This window comes from Argiope bruennichi, chromosome 2 (genome assembly GCF_947563725.1).
Source record: "Argiope bruennichi chromosome 2, qqArgBrue1.1, whole genome shotgun sequence".
Classification (NCBI taxonomy): Eukaryota; Metazoa; Arthropoda; class Arachnida; order Araneae; family Araneidae; genus Argiope; species Argiope bruennichi.
In genome coordinates this window covers 42290524-42309353 of record NC_079152.1, presented here as the reverse complement: position 1 = coordinate 42309353, position 18830 = coordinate 42290524, and the positions used below count along the sequence as shown (strand labels likewise).

Here is an 18830-nt window from a genome sequence, read left to right as displayed (position 1 = left end):
TACATGTATCTGAAACCATATGGACATATAATGCCATCTTCTGGCAAAAATTTTAGTTTTTAAAACGTTCCAGGACACTGGCACTAATGGGTGACGGCCGGGGGTGAACGAGAAAACGCTCTTGCACGCCGGCGTGTCGGCCGGGAAGTGAGTGCGTTTCTTGCTGGCACGTACAGGTGACAGTCGGCGCGAAAGGGTTAACTTTGCGCTTTTAATTATAAGACCAGTGCAAACGAACTTATTCAAATTCAAATTAAGTATTATTTAAATCAATTGTGGTATATAATTCCAATAATAATGAATTGCCAATTGCAAGTTTAGAAGGAAAATAGTCTCGAGATTTGTTTCACTTAAGGCCTTAGAGCGCTTAATCTGTTCTGTATTAATAGCTCGGATGAAAGCTGCACATTCGGCAAGGTCGTCCGCCGAGTACTCAGGATTTTGTATTCAAAATTAGGTATACATTTTTTTAACTTAATAAATTAGCTAACAGCATTTTTTAATTGACTTGTCTGCATTCCCCTTCAGATCAGCGGTCCTAAGCAGATGCCAATTGGAAAGTCTATTCTAAAAAATTTTTTTCCTCCCAATTTCGAACAATGTTATAATGGTAGATTTTCAAAAAAATAGTAGTAAAAATCAACTTAAAAAAAAAAACTTATTTTTTTGGCAATAGATTGTCAAAAATATTAAAAAATAGGACTTGCGAGCATAACAGTCTCCTTAAAATGAATTCAGGTTCATCCCAATTGAGACAAAATGTGAACTTCAAATTTAATTTGCATCACTTATTTTGAAAATCAACTTATTCCATTGCTGTGAGATTTCCATTCTTAATATATATGCTGGTAGAATTAAATGTATCATCTGTAATTTATAAAAGATTATGAAAAAAAAATGTCTATATTTTGTATTAGGGTATTTATTTGTAAATATATTATTATTATTATTTGCTTTACTGATATTTTTTCAGAAAACTTGTGCAATATAATAAGAGCCATGTGCTTCAAGTTCATAACTGGAATTAATATCTTAATTTAACTATCCTTTATTACAGATAATCTGAATTCCCAACATTGCCAAAGGCAATGATTTATGTTATCAATACTTATCATTATACAAGGGATGTTGAAATGAAAAGATACGAAACGACACTGTGGGTATAAATGAATACTTTATTCAAAGTATACAGCATAGGCCTGAACACAACGATCTCATTGATTAACGTGCCGAAAGATTCCTTGTTCCCAGAATTCCTGTGGCCGTGACGGGACGTAGTCCTAAACAGCGTCCTTAAGTTCGCCGTTCCAGTTGAAGCGCTTCCCTTTCAGATATTTTTTCAGGGAACAAAACACATGAAAATCGCAGGGCGACATATCCGTGTTGTAAGGGCAGCTGGTCGAGGTTCTTCCATATGAACTTGCCAGTTCCGCGCGTGTGACCCTGGAGACGTGTGGACGTGCGTTATCATGGAGCAGAACCACACCCTCCGTGAGTAGCCCCGGTCTTTTGTGCTTGATGGACCTGTGTGGTCTTCGGAGTGTCTCACAGTACACATCGGAGTTAATGATTCTTCTGTGCTCGAGGATTTCACCAAGTAGCGGACCTAGGACATCGAAAAAGTTGGCGAGCAACACCTTGCCCGCTGACGCCACGGCTTTTTACTTTTTAGGGGGAGGTGACGACGTATGCTTCCATTGCATGCTGTCCCGCTTTGTCTATGGCTCGTAGTGATAACACCAGCTCTCATCACCTGTGACGATCCGCTCCAGGAAAGCATGGTTTTCAAGATACCTAAAAAGATGTTGAAGTGCTAGCCCCATACGCAGTTACTTGTGCTGGTCGGTCAACTGCTCCGGAACTCACTGCGTGCACACCTTCCGATAGCGCAACATGTTGTGAACAATTGTAAACACTATTCCAACATTGACATCCATCTTCACCGCCAACATTCGCAATGCGACACGCCGATCACTTCTCACTAGGTCGTCCACTTTGTCGATGAGATCTGCCGTGATGACTATGTAGCCTGGCCTGGTCTCGGATAATCAACCAAACTCTCAAGCCTGCACGGAAACGAGCACTCCATTTTCTCACTGACTTGTCTGATACATAGTCTTCCCCGTATACGGTGACCATCCGGAGATGAATAGCGACCAATGCAACACCTTCCGCAATCATCGAATTTTGCAATGTGAACGCCATCCTGTCTTCACATGCACTGCCACGTCAATTGGACGGCACTCTTTATAAGAGCCACTTCTGCTCTCTCCTGCGCATGCGGGTGCCCGCGCTTGCTCCGATCTAAGCCGGAGACTCCAATCGCACCATTAGATGTCTCGCTATGTTTTCCCATAGTGGTATAGTGGAAATATGTTAACAGTTACGTCTTTTCGTACCTTTTCATTTGAACACCCCTTGTAACATATGTTCAAAAATATTTCTTTTTAAAGACAAGATTATCAATCATAAAAAAAGCAGCAATATAGAACTAAACAAGTAGTTAAATTTATAGCAGAATTTTGAAATATCTCATGTTACACACCTTTTTTAAAAAAAGGGTAGAATGGGACAAAAATGTTTTTTACATGCTCTTTCTTATGTATACAAGCATTAAATTTTTTAAAATGAAAATAAACTAATCTGTTTTTTTAAATAACTCTACAGTAAATCAGTTTATTCTAATAAAAGCCTTCAATGATATTGTATAAAATGTCTTAATGAATCCCATTTGAAACATAAAAATCATAAGAATATGAAGATTTTTCTTATTTCCGAAATAGTGTACTTATTTTATATAAACTATATAAAATTTCGACCTGTCAAGTATTGTATTTAAAATATATTTACTAAAAACTCGTTTTTAACCCGATTTTACCTCATAAACTTGATTTTTAAATCATTATTAATTTAGATTATCTAAATTTCTATATAATTTAGATGTATGCACATTTATCTATCTCATCCAGAATACAAATTAATGTTTCTTTTTTTCTTTGTTCAGGTAATACACTGAAATGCCATGTTTGCAACTCACTACACAATGACTCATGTGATTTTCTTGAAGACGACAGATACCTTGTGGAGTGTATCAAGGTAAATGATAATCCACAAAAGAATCATACCATTTGTAGGAAAGAAATAATCTCAGTCACATCTGTGGAATGTAAGTAATATTTTCTCTCAGAAATAAAAATAAAATAAAATATTTTGTGCTAATTGAAAGTATAATTTTAGAAAATTCATGTAAAGGTTAATGATCAATTTAATATGTTCATTTTCACTAAAATTTTATTAACTGTTTTCTCTTGTTTTTTAAACTAATTTCAATGTTCTGTAATTTAGTTTTCTGCTTCTTCATGGTAATCATCCATTTGAGTAATTTTGCACAATGAAATTATGTTATTTACCATAAATTAATACAAAGGTTTTATTGTTTTGTTACAGAAAACAAGACAACATTGTAAAAGGTTCATTTATTAATCCACATGTGCACTCGGATTCATTTTACCTATGTCCATAAGTGGAAAATAAATAGTGATATAACATAGTTTTCGTCAGGAAAAAATTCTGGAGTTTTTTGTTATACATAAGACAGAAATTGAAAGAAAAATAAAACTTTAGTGAAATAAAAATGTTCAATTGATGTATACGGATTTAAGAACTATATATGTGTAAATAAAAAATACTTATTTCATAAATAACATTAAAAAACAACAACAATAGGAAATGGATTTTTATTTTTGTTTCTGGAAATAGATAAGTTATTCTTCTTCTTAATTCCTAAGTTATTCTGTTAGTTGTCAAAAAGCAATCTATGAACAATTTTTTTTTAATCATATAGCTCTCCACTTATCTGTTTTATCTATACTATGCATTAGTGGCCTATATTGGGAGTCTTTTTCCACTTCAAAGCATGTAAAAAAATGTTCTCATAAATTTACAAAAGCCTAAAAGAGATTAAAAAACTCTGAGGTAAGGAAAAAAGAAACATTTATTAATAATACGGCCTGCTTAAAAGAGTTCTAGATATGTTAATGCCACTAATTTATTTTAATTTTCCCATATTAAAAGAATAATAGCAAAATTATAATATATACTCCTCATGAAATTAAAATAGAATTAATACTAAGCAATAAAAAAGATTTTATTTTATTAATTAAGAACATCAGAAATGCTTACATACAAGCCAAAGCAAATTAGACTTATCAAATCAATTATTGACTGAGTAACAATTGACATATCAATGAGGGTGATCATAAAAATGTCAGAACAGTATATGCTGAACATACTGACAGTGAATTCCAACATGTTTTGGTAGTCTTCTGTTCACCCATATTGATATGTCACTTGTTACTTAGTCATAATAATTGATTTGATAGGTCTCATTTGCTTCTTTTTATTGTTTCAAATCCTTCTAGTTTCACAAGCATTTGGAAATATCCCCTAATTTTTGTAAGTAGATTTTTTTTTAAAAATTAGTGGAGCAATTTTAATTATATTTATCTGTTTCTTTTTTTTTTTTCCAGTTAACTTGCACTCCAGCAGAACTATCCGAACATGTGGCTACCAGAAACATCCTAAATTCAGCTGTTTCTACAATTCAAATCACGATCTTAAAGAGACCATCTGTGAATGTGAAGAAGATGGCTGCAATGAAGGATCTACTTTACGCTTCACTCTCCAATTCTTAATCTACTCTCTTCTCTCCACCTATGTCATGTCCCGAATTACTACATAATTAGACTATTACCAAAATTTATGTTGCACGGGTCTCAAATTTAGTTTGTATTTTTTTAGCATGTTCCTTTAATATGAAATAAATGTTTTAGAAAGTAGAATTTAAAAAAATGTATAGATTATTGAATTTACTTAAATTAAAATCATTGGAAAGGCAACATAAACCATTTGTCAAAATAAAAGAATGTTCAAATGTTAAAGTTGTAAATATAAAAGTCATATGAAAAAGTTTTAATTCCTTACAGGGGTGTTTGTGCTCCGGGGAAACCCCGGAATTCCGGGGATTTTGAACTTCGATACCCGGAAATTCCGGGGATCGTCATTCAAAAGGAAGTAGGAATAATAATGAATTATTTATTTTGATCTGGGTAATTTTGTTTGCTTTGAAAGCAGAAAACGCAAGGTCAGTGTGTGTGGTGAAAACTTTTCCTTTCTTTCTCCAAAGGCAGTGATAATGCGTGAAAAGGGCGAAAAAACTTCTTTTTTGTTCTTTCCTTATTGCGAGTTATGACTCATTCCCCCTGTTCTCGGACATTCTCTTCTGGATTCTTTTCGGCAAGTAAGCGCGGCAGAAAAAAAAGGGAGAGACTTCGTTCGACCAGATGTGCGATCACGTGACCTGGGTTCAAAGGTCTTAATTTTGCAAAATTAATGGTTATTAATTTTGCAAAAAAAAGTAATTCATTGAACTTTTATAATTAATAGGACATTCAATACTTCATAACCGTAATTTTTCATTTCTCCCCCCCCCCCCTTCTCGAAACTCCAAAATGTTGGTAGTAAGTCCGTAAAAGTTTCAGGGGATTTTTTGGGGTCCCACAAACACCCCTGTCCTTATCAAAAGAAAAAAAAAAAAAAACCATAGCCACATTGTAAAACAAAATGTGACTCAGAATTACCTCATACAATCAAAATTTTTATTAGAACATTAAATAATAATATAATCATCTGAGTTTTGAAGTTTGATTTTGATTCATCAAGAAGTAAATTACTTCATTTAATCTCTTAATTTTTTAGCAAATTGGATAATACATTTTTTAATATGTGGTTAAACATTTAGAATTTTAAGATTTTTATTCCTGTGGAGTTCTTAGAAAATATATAAATGAGTAATCTACTTTGAAATTTACGTAAAAAAGATGAAAAGGCTAATGTGGGTATTTGGAGAATAGAATGCATGAGTATACATCTAACCAGGCAAATAATTTACAATGCATGAGAGATAAATGTACATATGAATTCCAAAAAATCAAAACAAGAAGTCTTTTTTCAAATGTATACAAATCACTGTTCCCACCAATCTTACTAAACTTTCCTGTTTCTGAACAGTATTTTTTCCCTAAATCTCGCAGCTACCAGAATGTTACATTAGTTTCTGTTTAAACAGTTACTGAAATTATAAAATTTAATATCTGCTAAAATTATTTAACAGGCTGGAATGGCTAGATATAAGTTTACTTTAGTTAACTTTATTTTGATATAGACCTTTCACTTTTGAATATTGATTAGCTTACTCCCTCCCCTCTTACACTAATTTAATAGGGAAATATTTCACCCTAGCAGATTTAATTTATACCAAACTTAAGTAGAAAACAAGTCGATAGGTCAAACGGCTTATAAAATATAATAAATCATGTCAACTAACACATCAACAATGAAATAAATTGCATTAATAAAATTAGAGTGTAACAAAAGTAATGGTTTTAAACAGCAATCAAAGGCTATTTAATTCAAAAAACAAATAACTGCATATTTTCATACTTTTAAACGAAATAAATCACAGTATTTCAAAAATAACTTGGAATTTTAATATAGATTTTAAATATCTGCATTTCTTTAGTGTTAGTGTAACATAAAATTTAAGCGATTAAGAAAACTTTCTTCAAAGCTTCCTTTACATACATTATTGAAAATTTATTTCCAATGAAAAAGTTCCATTTAATTATAAAAGTATGAACATTTTCATTGACAATATGAATAACAGAAGGGAAAGGGATTACATCTATTCAAATTTATAACTGTTATAATTTTTATTCCAAAATAATAATTATCACTTTATAAAGTTAAGGCATTCTGATATTGTATCAAATTATTTTGAAAAAATGAAAAGCAGTAGTAAAATCATAAATCATTTTAAAATTTTATTTGGAAATGCCAGTTCCAAGTTTAAAAATTTTTATACATTGTACTTTTCACAAAGCAGTAAGGGGAAAAAGATAAATAGAAGTTTATGACACACCTTTTATAATTATAAATGATGAAATTATTCACAGAAATTATATAGATAATATTAAAAGTCATTTTCTTTTGGCAACTGTAAAATCATAAACACAACTTTTCTGCACTTTTTTAATGATATGATATTTTTTACTTTTTATAATGTAAAAAGTAAATCAGACTGTCATTTAAAATATAAATTAGAAGAGAATACGGTGTTTATGAATTGCAAAATATCAAAATTAGAATGCAATGATAAAAAATCATTCAAAATGAACCATTATTATATAAATTCAACAAATTAGAAAAACAAGATTAACGATGATTAAAATTATCATAATTATTTGATACAAATTTAAAATCTAATAATTGATAGATTTAATCAATCATTTTTAAGTTATCGATTAAGGAGATTTTTTTTAACTACATCAAAGTTTAAATGCATGCATGAATTTTAAGAGAAAATCCACGCTATCTTTTAATCAAACAGAATTTTTATTAGTTTTAATTGTAAAAAACTCAATTAGGATTTATTATAGAATAATCAGTTATACAGAAAAATACAATTTAATAATCTTTAATTTAGTTTTAATAAATTATTTACCAAATATATATATATTGTTTTAAAAGAGCCTTAAAAAACAACACCCATTTATCTTGTTTAATTTTTTAATAAATACAAGAATATGTACAAAGTATCAGGATACTTTATAAGGAAGGAAGATTTCACCGAACAGCTTTAAGACGATGCCTTGCCATTTGTTTTTCATGTTTAAGCATGGCATCACGAGCTATAAGGAAAAAGAAAATTTTAAAATCATTTTGTTTTTGAAAAGCAATTAAAATATAAATTATATTAACATGAAATATAAACAATTATATATATATATTAACATAAAATTGTAAGCAATTAATAATTTTAGTACATAACATAGAAATGGCAGTAAGATGTTACAACACTTATCACAAATAGTTAAAAATCAGTAATGCGGCTTCTTTAGTAATAAGTTTTACCACAAGCATTACATTTTCAACTACATTTAATGTATCATTGCCTTAGTAAAGAATTAAAATAAGACAGTATTCAATAATGAAATAATTGTTCCTAAAAAGTCAATATATCACAGGCAAAATTTATTATTTTAACTTGTGTACAGTTTAGATGAGACACAGAAAATGTAAAATAACAAAAATATAACGCCAATGTTTAAAATTGTAAATCTAATGGGGGAAAAAAAAAAAAAAAAAAAAAAAAGGAATAGAAGCTTTTATTTGGGTCTTCTAAAAAGCACATCCCCCTCCAACTTCATATAGTAGATATCTAATTCCAAAGTAGCAATGCTTTTAAAAAGCAATGTCTAAATAATATGAATACAAAAACTAACAAGAATTACTGCATATTTTGCTCTAAGATGATCTGATAACAAATAAGTATAATATGCAAAAGTAATGTCAGAATAAAATAAGAAATTACACAAAATTAAAAAATAATTGCATCATATCAAATTCAATTCTAAGTAAAGATTTATATATCTGGGCCAGCTGTTTGCAATACGAGATATAGAATTTAAGGATATTAATTGTTGGACAACACATTTATGCTGAAGTAGTTAAACAAATTTATCTTGTTATTGTACTTACAACTTTTCTCTCGACGGATACGGCCACCAAATAAAAGATTATTTTTAAAATTAACCACTTCCTCACGTATGTGTTTAGGTTTCTTTGATTCTTCAGGTAGAACTTTACATTTAAACACTGTGGGCCTGTAAGGAAAAGAATATCATATTAAAATAATATGACTGTAAAAGAATTTTTTAAAAAAAGAAAGAAAATCTAATAACAATATCTTTTTTTACAATAAAATGCATTAGAACAGCATGTAATCATAATGAATGTATAGAAGTCTACAGAAACCAAAACAAATTATTTTTGGAAATTAATTATAGAATTAGTGTCAATTATAAACATAAATTTACTTTAAATATTATACATATGTTTGTAAATTATGATTGAAAAGATAATAAGTTAATGATGGTTTTTCAATTAAGATAGATGCTAATTACATATGACAAAAACTACCATTGGTAATCAAATACTGCACTTCTTCATTCTTAACTTACTAATTGATGTATTAAGTTTTGATCAGGATTAAACCCTTTCATCCATAATAAATTTAATCTAATAAAATAAATAATTTATTTTATAAGGTAAATAAGCCTCTTATTGTCTGTCAGTTTTTTTTTTTTAAATTAAAATATCAACTGTACCAGACAATTTTTAAAAACTGTCAAACCTAAAATAAAACAGAAGTTTAAAAAAATAATGGCAAAGTTATTTAAAGTCTTCACATTACTTAGCAAAGCAGTATCTATAAATCTCTTTATTTCAAAATTCTCGGCATTAAATTTTTTTAAAAAAAAGTAATAACAATTGAAGGAAAAATTGCACAGATATGAAACCGGTATTGTTGAAAATTAACATTCTGTATTTCAAGATGATGTGAAAATACTTTCTCTAGGATAATTCCCTCAAAAGTTATTGTAGAAAAATGCAAAATTTTTGTTAATTTCTAACTACTTCTATAAATGATTAATTTTTATGCTTTGAAAAGTTGACTGTATTCTTTCCCTTGTCTTTAATATTGAATACACAAAATTTGATTGAATTCAATCCATTTATTTAGGAAGAGAAGTGGAACATACAAATATAGATACAATGTTATATACTTATATTAAGGTAATTCATAATTAAAACTTCCCCATCATTTCCTATTTAATATTTTTCCATTATTATTTAATAAAATAAAAAAAAATCATCAAAACTGAAATGAAAAAAATTTGATAAGAATAAACATTTCTTTTTTATTATTTCTTAATCATGTGTAAAACACAATCTTCATAATAAGTACCAACGGACACGGAATTTAAAAAAATCTATAAGTAGAAAGTAAAATAAAAAACAATATTTATTATAATTATATTATAAAAAGTCTCAAGTTGTATGTTGCAAAGAAAAAAAGAAGTTTCACTCTGCTAAATTTGCTTTAGGAACAAAAATATATTTTGGAAAATGCATATTTAGAAAAGAGAGAGAACAAAAAGGAGAGAGGGGAGGAGATTGCTAATCATTCTTTTGCCAATAGAAAAAATAATGCAACTAAGCAATTACCTATATGAAATTAATTTGAGTTTCATAACAAAATATTGATGAAAATGATATAATTTTTTTGGAATTGTTGTACAGATTATGTGTTTATCAATTCAATCTAAATATTTTGAAAAAAAATATTGTCATAACAGAAAAATATGATTCTCATAAAATTATTTATTTCAGCAAACAGAATAAAGAATATTAATCACAGTATTAGTTTAATATTTATAAATTTTCCAATTATTTTTTAATGAGCAAATTATTGAAAAAAAATTCTTAGCCAAAGACACATTTGAAAAATACCCAATATGACAAATTTTATAATACATTTGCTGGTTTAAAAGAATCTATTAGTAAAAAAATTATAAAAAAGAAAATGTACATTATAACTTTTATAGAAATCATAACACAAAAAGCTTAATTAATATTAAATATTTATTTAAATTTTGCATTACAATTTCAAAATTAGAAATACTGTCAATAAAAATTTAGGATTTATATTAATTACAATTAACCAAATAGAATATACTGTGAAGGTTGCAGAATAGTCATATTTCAGAATAATTATTACTTTTAAATGACAATAAAAATTAGAAAAATAAATTTTAAAAATGAATAGCAGCTGAAAACTAATTAATTTTTAATTATGATATATGCAGCAACTGTTTATTATATTCAATATAATTTATTGCATGGGCATAAATGCATTTAAAATGCTTTTACAAACTATGACAGGAAATTATTTAGTAAAACAAGCAAATATATTGAATTATTACTATACCCATGAACAGCTATTACGTCTTCAGAATTCATGGCTGCATTGTTTGATTCATCACCTGAAGTCTCTAAAAATAAAGAAATATATTAGTAATGGAATTCATTTACTGATGATGACCTTAATTACATAGCTAATATTATTCATAATTTTTTGAATTAGTATTGCATATAAACATAATTTACATCAAAATTTCATAACTAAAATTAATTTATACAAATAGAGAATCTTGGGAATGTGATGATGAAGGTAATTGGTACTAATAATAAAGGTAATTAATACTTTGTTAATGAGCAAAATAAAATGTAAAGAAATAAATCTGTGAACTTTTTGGAGCTAGGTAGGTTAAAAACTGCCGCACCATTTGCTTAACCTTTTATTGATGTACTTCAGCGAGATAAATTTCAATTTAGCTTGAAAAGTTGAAGTTACAGTTTAATATTTTATTTAAAACTGTAGTGATTTGGTTATTGCGAGGACCGAATTCGCAACCTTATGGTCCGTAGCCGCATAACATGACCACTAGACAAAAGTGATCACTCCTGCCCAGGAGCTGTTATCTGGCTTATAAAGCTTCACCACATTACTTCCCTTCCAGTGAGTCGGAGGTGAGATGAATGATATTTTTTCCTATTTTTTTTTTTTAGTGGTGATATTGGCTGTTGCACCTCACCCATTTTTTATTTTTATTGGCTGATTATTTATCAGCTTTTTTTTATTTATTGGTTGATTATTTATCAGCTTGATTTATTTTGGTTGATTATTTATCAGCTTGATTTATTTTGTCTGATTATTTATCAGCTTGATTTATTTTTTGTCTGATTATTTATCAGCTTTGATTTTTATTTATTGGCTGATTATTTATCAGATTGATTTTATTTATTGGCTGATATTTATCAGCTTGATTCATTTTGCCTGCTTTTATTTTTTTAAATTTTTTTTCGGGTAGAGAGTGCCACAACAGCTGTACGAAGGTTTGCATATTTTTTGTCCTCGGGTCACCAATGTAGCTATTTGGAGATAGTGAGGACCGAACTTGCAACCTTAGGGTCCGTAGCCGCATAACATGACCACTAGACAAAATTGATCACTCCTGTCCAGGAGCTGTTATCTGGCTTATAAAGCTTCACCACAAAACTTTTCACTCAGTTGTCAACGCTATATACCAATGATTAATGTGTAAATAAGTGAAAAAAATTTTTTACACAAATCACAAAGAATCTGTAAGTTGTGTGCGCTGCTGTCATTAAGATTAGCACGTTGTGTGATGCCGAGAATTTTTGTCATTCATAATAGTATGTGTTCTTTTATATTGAGTGAATAATTTTTATAATAAACAGGCATATTATTTGATGTTTTATACTAATTTTGATGTTGTGAAATGATGGATTATATAAATCTCACTCTGTGAAAAAGGACTTATCAAAATGAATGTTCTTCCATTTTTTTCAAATAAAAAAGTTCTATGTAAATAAATTTTTATTTCCTTTAAAAGTATTTGTCTTAAAGAGCAATGAATGATGTTTTGCAGAATGAATAATAATTAAGCAACCATAATATCATATATAAAATCCTGCCAGTATCTCGGATATCAGACCAGGGTGAGCATTTGTTTGAAGAGAATCCTTATTTCTGCATGCAAGAAACTTTAGCTGGATAGTGTTGTCTAATGCTACTCCATGGGATTAGATACCAACAACTTTGATGAATTGGTAGAAAAACATGGTGAGAGCTAACAAAGACCTTACTGGCTACAGATTCTTTTAACAATAATGAAGAGTCTCATTTTCACAAAATTTTTGAAGTATAGTCACAGTTGATTATCGTTAGACTTCATGTAAAAAAAGCACGCATTATAAACAATAGATCACATAATTATAAATTTGAGTATTTTTTGCAGAAAGAATTGCATCATACTATTCAATATGGATTCCCATGATAAAAATTTCTTCAATTAACATGCATTTCACATTATGAGTAAAATTCAGGAAGGAATTAAGCTTGTTAAGCTTTCATAGTATATGCTTCCTCTAAAACATCTTAAAGAAACATATAATAGCATGAGTTTATACTAATGCAGTCACAACAATTTAGTTATCAAATTATAGCAAATTTCTAAAAGATTAACTTACATTTATTATACTAGAAGTTCAATACCCAGAGTTCAAAGTTATCAGATTAAAATATTTGGTTGTTTGAAGAGTTAAGTTATGACTGATAGAATAAAATTAAATAAGATATTATTTTAAAATTCACTAATATAAAATATTGACTATTATATTTAGATATTGAATATTCCTTGAATAATATAATTTATCCTAGATATTCTTTTGAGATTGCTTCGTTCTTCCTGAATATAAACATTTTATCATAACAAATAGGCATGCAATTATCATTTTCTATTGATAACTACAACTGCTTTAGCCAACTAAAATTGGGAAAGAATTTAATAAAATTGGATGAAATAGTATAATATGCTACAAAAAGATATTCAAATTGGCAGCATAGAAAAAGCTACAATCAACTAAAATATAGGTGAATCATATTCTGGGAATCTTAAGTGCAAATACTTAGCTGAGAGAAACTATACAGTTTTAATTTTGAATTAAAATTTATTGAATAAAATAATGATTTTTAATATTGAAAATAAAATTCCTTCCAAATGTATCAATTATTTTCCCATGGATTCATATTAAGAATTAAGTAAGTGTAAGTTATACCAGTGCTTCCAATTTCTGAAATTTATCCCTTCGAAATGCCAACAATACTTTTTTGAAATATACACATTTATAAGTGACAAATACTTTAAAATAATGCAATTTCATACCTCATAAATTAAATTAACTTTAACAATAGAAAACTGCAGTTAAATATTCAAATAATTTTTAGACTTTAAATTGTTGTAAGAAAAATTAATTTCAATGAACTCTTATTTATTTGAATAATAATAGAGCAATTTTTGTCATAATTAGATTTATTGAGAGTTACGTCTAAGACCTTCACATATTTAAGTAAAACATTTTAAATTATCGAATGAAGGAAGAATTATCTCTGTTAGGAAAATTAAAGGAACTATCAAATGTTAAATTAAAATGTAGTTGAAGAATTTGTACAATTATTCTAACCTTCTAAACCTTTCTCGTTATCAGAGGATTCTTTATAATCTTCATCAGCCTTATCCTTTAAATTTTCCAAAATATCATCAGGTAATTTCTTGTCATCAATCTTTTGCCTCTAAATATTCCAATTTTAATTAGTTCAAAAACAAGGAAAGGGAACAACAAGTAAAAAGCAATTCACTCGATTCAAACAAGCAGCTTAAAGTAATATGATATAATAACAACATTTCTATCTAGTAAAACAAATTAAATACTCAATGAAAGTACGGAAACATATACTAATCTACTATGATATAAATTCAAACAATAATATTTTTACTTTGATCAATAAATATTAACATTTCATTAACAATATGAACAAGATATAACAAATTTTAACTTATGAATATTTACCAGAAGCCCTTAAACTAAAAAATATTATTAATAAAATTGCGAATTTTTTTTTCTAAAACTATTATATCAAAAAGACTATTTGCTTTTAATTATAATGCATAAATTAAAGTGGCGAGATTTCCCGAACAATTTAAGAATTTTAAGTAGAGAAGATCCAATTAAAAGAGAATAAAACCAGTCTCAAAAAATTTATGATACCCGACATATTATACTGGCATTAGATGTCAAAAAGCCTTGTTAAATAAAATGTATTAATATTTGTAGGATTTTCTATATTGAACTGACATTATGAGTTAACATAGAAAGCATATATTCTTTTTCAGTAAAAATTTGGAAGGAGAATTTTTCGTAAACTATTTTTTAATCTAGGCAATTTTATATAAATTTTTCTATGAGAATTATTTACATAAATACATATCAGATAAAAGCATTTCCAAATGCAAACAATAATTTCGTAAATATTTCAACAATATTGACTAATCTACTATTTCCAGCCTTTATCCATTAAAATCATTTTTTTGTAAATTATAAAATAAATACTAACAACAATAATTATTATGGTTCGGAGGTATAAAGAACTTAAAGTGATCAAGCTCTACAAATAATCCAGAAAAAAAATTCTTCTGAAGGAAACTTTTAAAAAATCAAATGAGACTAAGATTTTTAAATGCAAATTAATTAGAGGAAAAATAGAAAAAAAAAAAAAAAGTAAAGATTTGAGTTTATCTTAGCTAATACCGAACATCTGATTATTTTAGAAAGGATATATCAAAGTTGCTGGTAGTTCCAGCTATGAAAATAAATTTAATTTTAAATAATAATTAATCTAATTAATTTTAAACTTGATGAAATTTAAAACTGAACTTTAAATTTCACATCAAATAATTAATATTACTTTTTCTTCTTTTTCCTTTAGATACTGTTCATGCATTTCTTTTCTTTTTCGTTTCCTTTCATCAATATGGGTTTTTATCACTTGTGAAGTATATTGCCTGAATTTTCTTTCATTTTCAACGGCGACTTTATTTGTCACAGCTATGGGAGGACTGTCTGAATCAGAATCTTCATTCTCAAAAGGATCTTTGATTTCAGGTTCATCCTTATCATAAGCATCTGAATTATCTTCTTCCTCATCTTCTGATGAAGATGGTAAAAGCAATTTTTCTTCTTCAGGATCTAACAGCATTTCTCTGGTTCTTGTCATTCTACAAAAGTAAAAATAACTATTAGTATAAAGAAGCTAAATTAAATAATTCCATTCCGTTATGAATAAGGAATTTTTTCTCACTGAAGGTAAACTTTCTGTTATAGAAACATATCAGAATATGGAACTGCTGATTTTGATATTTTTTTCCACACTATCAAAAATCAGAGATGATTAAAATCCATAGTATATGAAAAGATAAATATTCTATATTTCAAAAAATTCAATTTTAAACATAAATAAACAGAACTAGTTTAATTTTAGAAAATTCTTTATTTAATCTTAAGTTTACTCAATATATAAATTATGTCACCGACTAGTTATATGGTCACATATACAATTCTAGATACTATATGTATACTGTAACATGATATTGAGCATGATTTGAGTTGTCATTGATTTAAGTACAGGGAAAAAAAAATGAATAATTATGACAATATGATTCAAAAGCAATATATATTAGCAAGCATTTCTATAAGACAGTAATTAATGAAAATCTGTCATATTCATTTCTCTTTATTTTAAGCAGCATTGTAATAATTCATATTTTGCCTTAATATTCAACATCTTTAAATCATTATTCAATTTTTCCTTTGATTTCAATAAGTTTAAAATTTTTCCTCAAAATAAATGCTACAATTGAAAGGAAACTGGATGTTTTTGACCAGAAAAATTACAGAAAACTTAAATTGCAAATAAAGCATTTTCTTTCTTTTTTTAATAAATATAACATCTTATGAAAAATTTAGAAGATGCAGAAAGAAAGTAATGCTGATTATAAAACAAGATTAAAATATGAAAATTTTCATAGCAAATTGAATATATTTTGTGAAGAGATAATTTTAACATCAATTGCCAAAAATTGATATATTCAGAAAAAAGAATTCTGAATAATATCAGCTCAAAATTAATCTAATATATGAGTATAAGTGCAATAATTAAAATGGACTTATTTTAACTTAAAAATAAAAATGTAAAAGAATAATGACTACCATTTGCATTAAAAATTTATTTATATATATATATATATATATATGTTTGCAAATATTATAGCATAAAATTCACATAATTGCAGTTAAAATTTTATTTACATGTATGCATGCTGGAATTAGGAAGGGGGGAAAAACTATAATATATGTATTATAAGAGTTAATTATTATCATTAAAAATTAATTTTTGAGCTTTCAGCTTTCAAAAATATATAATTTATACATTTTCATAATGTGCAGTTTATTAGATAAAACAGATAATAAATGACTACAATTATATTATGTATAGAACTTTAAATTGTAATATGATTCATAAGTGTTCATCTTAACATAAATCACAATTATATGTAGAACATTTGGGATCCACTGTAATTCATTCTAGGTGGATGGCAAAAATAATTTATGCACTCAAGATCTTCTTACTTATTTCAAGACCAATTTCATTTACTTAATAAGGTGATGAACTCTTTAAAAATTATATGCATTTTTCTTGTTTGAATGTACATTGGAGCTTAGCTTTTACCATCAGAAGGAAATAAAGCATCATAGTATGATTTCCTGTTCATGTGTCAACTGACAAATTATCATTATATTAATCCAGAAATCTGTAAGATTGCTGTCAAAATTTTTCACTTTGCTACTTAACTCAAAAATCTATGGTTCTATTCTTATTTAATGACAATGTTCCATTCCACAAATATGGCTCAAGTTATGTTGGAAATGCACAAAGTTGAACAGGAAGAAGATGGAAGGGGGAAGGAATCAATTAAAGACATACATTCTGCAGATAAATGATTTTTTTTCTCCATCAAAAACAAGTTTTGTCTTTTGTAATTCCCATTATAAAAGTCTTGATAGATTTTTTTTAACAGCATTGCTTTTCTAAATAAAGATTCTACAGTATAAAAGGATAATCCTGATTATAAAAATGGAATTGAAAAACTTGTTGCTGTAAATTATGCAACAGAAAGAGGTATCAAATTAATTTATGAATATAATAGCAATATCACAAGAGATAAAAATAAGAAGCAATTTGTTTTATAGATTGTTGTTGAAGACTATAAAAAATATCTAACTGTTATTAAACTCCCTCTTAGGAAAAAAAATGAAATGAGAAGAACAAATCCTCCTTTATCCAAATTAAGTTTTGATTCCATAGAAATTATTGCCCTAAATAAAAATGTTTTCTTCAAAAAAATTGCTGAATTATTAAAAAACAACAATAATTTAACTTTCAGAATAAATCTATATGTAAAGACCACTCTAGCGCTCTAACAAGTTAACTTGATTTGTGTTTACAAATATTTCAGAGATGCATGTAATGAATCATACACCTTAATAAAATTAAAAAGACCAGAATGTTGTCAAGAGGCAGTTAAAAAGGAAGTACGCAAAGCATTGCCAATAAAACTACTGATTGACATTTTGCTGGAAAGATCAGATAATCCCATATGCAAAATGAATCTTTGTGTGCTTACAATAAGAAGTATTGTTCATTCATGGCTATATTTGCTGCAAAATTTATAATGTTCATTTCTCTCTCTCCCTGATGATGTTCAAAATATTTTTAAATTAAAATAGTAAGGCACATAACACACGCACTATCTAGAAACGAATTGATCTGCTTACACTCTGAACAGTTAAATGGAACAACCTTTTCTCATTACATGTTTGACACTTTTTTTTTTATCAGCTCTTACTGTCATAAGAAAAAGAATTGTCTAGTTTGAAAGCGCCTTTATTAAGGAGTTGATCCTAATTATTAAACGCCTAACTGTAATTTTTTTTTAAATAGGCGATAATCGCTATATAGTGTACGGTTTCTTGCAATCCATGACGAAAGCGAGCGAACTTTTCAAAATTTCCCATCATGGATATGGTAACAAACAAATTTTAGGGTTGAAATTAATTTTAAAAAAATGTTAGAAACATATTTGAAAAATCAACAGTCAGGAATTGGGCAAATGAACATAAAGCAGGCCATTTTAATCATTGTTATCTTAATGGTTTGTATATTAGAAGCCATTAAGATTATGGTAGGCCGTATATATAAATAAGAAATGATAATATATTTCGAAAATAAATTTGAGTTGCTAAAAGATATTGACATTTTACCACTTACTTTCAAATTTAGGACCATAAAACACAAAACCACGCGGCGAAAATTACCCCAACGTAAACAAATCAATGAATAAAAACATTTCCAAGATGATGCCATTCTCATATTGCGAAATAAGAAT

The 18830-nt window shown here is 27.7% G+C and overlaps 2 protein-coding genes across 3 annotated transcripts in view; one reads left to right on the top strand and one right to left on the bottom strand.

Moving 5' to 3' along the window:
• Positions 1–4841, top strand: part of LOC129958680 (uncharacterized) — a 53612-nt gene extending 48771 nt beyond the window's left edge. For both annotated transcript variants that reach the window (XM_056071326.1, XM_056071335.1), the window contains 2 exons: positions 3005–3166; positions 4530–4841. In XM_056071326.1, the coding sequence (XP_055927301.1) occupies positions 3005–3166; positions 4530–4741 (374 nt within the window). In that variant the 3' untranslated portion in view covers positions 4742–4841. The remainder of the gene's footprint in view (positions 1–3004; positions 3167–4529) is intronic.
• Positions 4842–7608: 2767 nt separating this feature from the next.
• On the bottom strand, positions 7609–18812 carry LOC129989451 (glutamic acid-rich protein-like). The gene is made up of 6 exons (XM_056097998.1): positions 18713–18812; positions 15293–15602; positions 14011–14119; positions 10892–10955; positions 8599–8723; positions 7609–7748 (listed from the first exon to the last, which is right to left on the bottom strand). The coding sequence occupies exons 2-6, from the start codon at positions 15599–15601 to the stop codon at positions 7684–7686; spliced, it is 672 nt and encodes a 223-aa protein (XP_055953973.1). The 5' UTR covers position 15602; positions 18713–18812; the 3' UTR covers positions 7609–7683.
• Between the last annotated feature and the right edge of the window lie 18 nt (positions 18813–18830).

What these genes read in the sequence shown, in the direction of transcription:
- LOC129989451 (XM_056097998.1), bottom strand. Translation starts at nt 15,601, where the DNA reads ATGACAAGAACCAGAGAAATGCTGTTAGATCCTGAAGAAGAAAAATTG. An exon ending in TAAAGGAAAAAGAAGAAAAA is followed by an intron (nt 14,120 to 15,292) that starts GTAATATTAATT and finishes TGGAATATTTAG; the next exon opens with AGGCAAAAGATTGATGACAA. An exon ending in TATCCGTCGAGAGAAAAGTT is followed by an intron (nt 7,749 to 8,598) that starts GTAAGTACAATA and finishes TTTTCCTTATAG; the next exon opens with CTCGTGATGCCATGCTTAAA.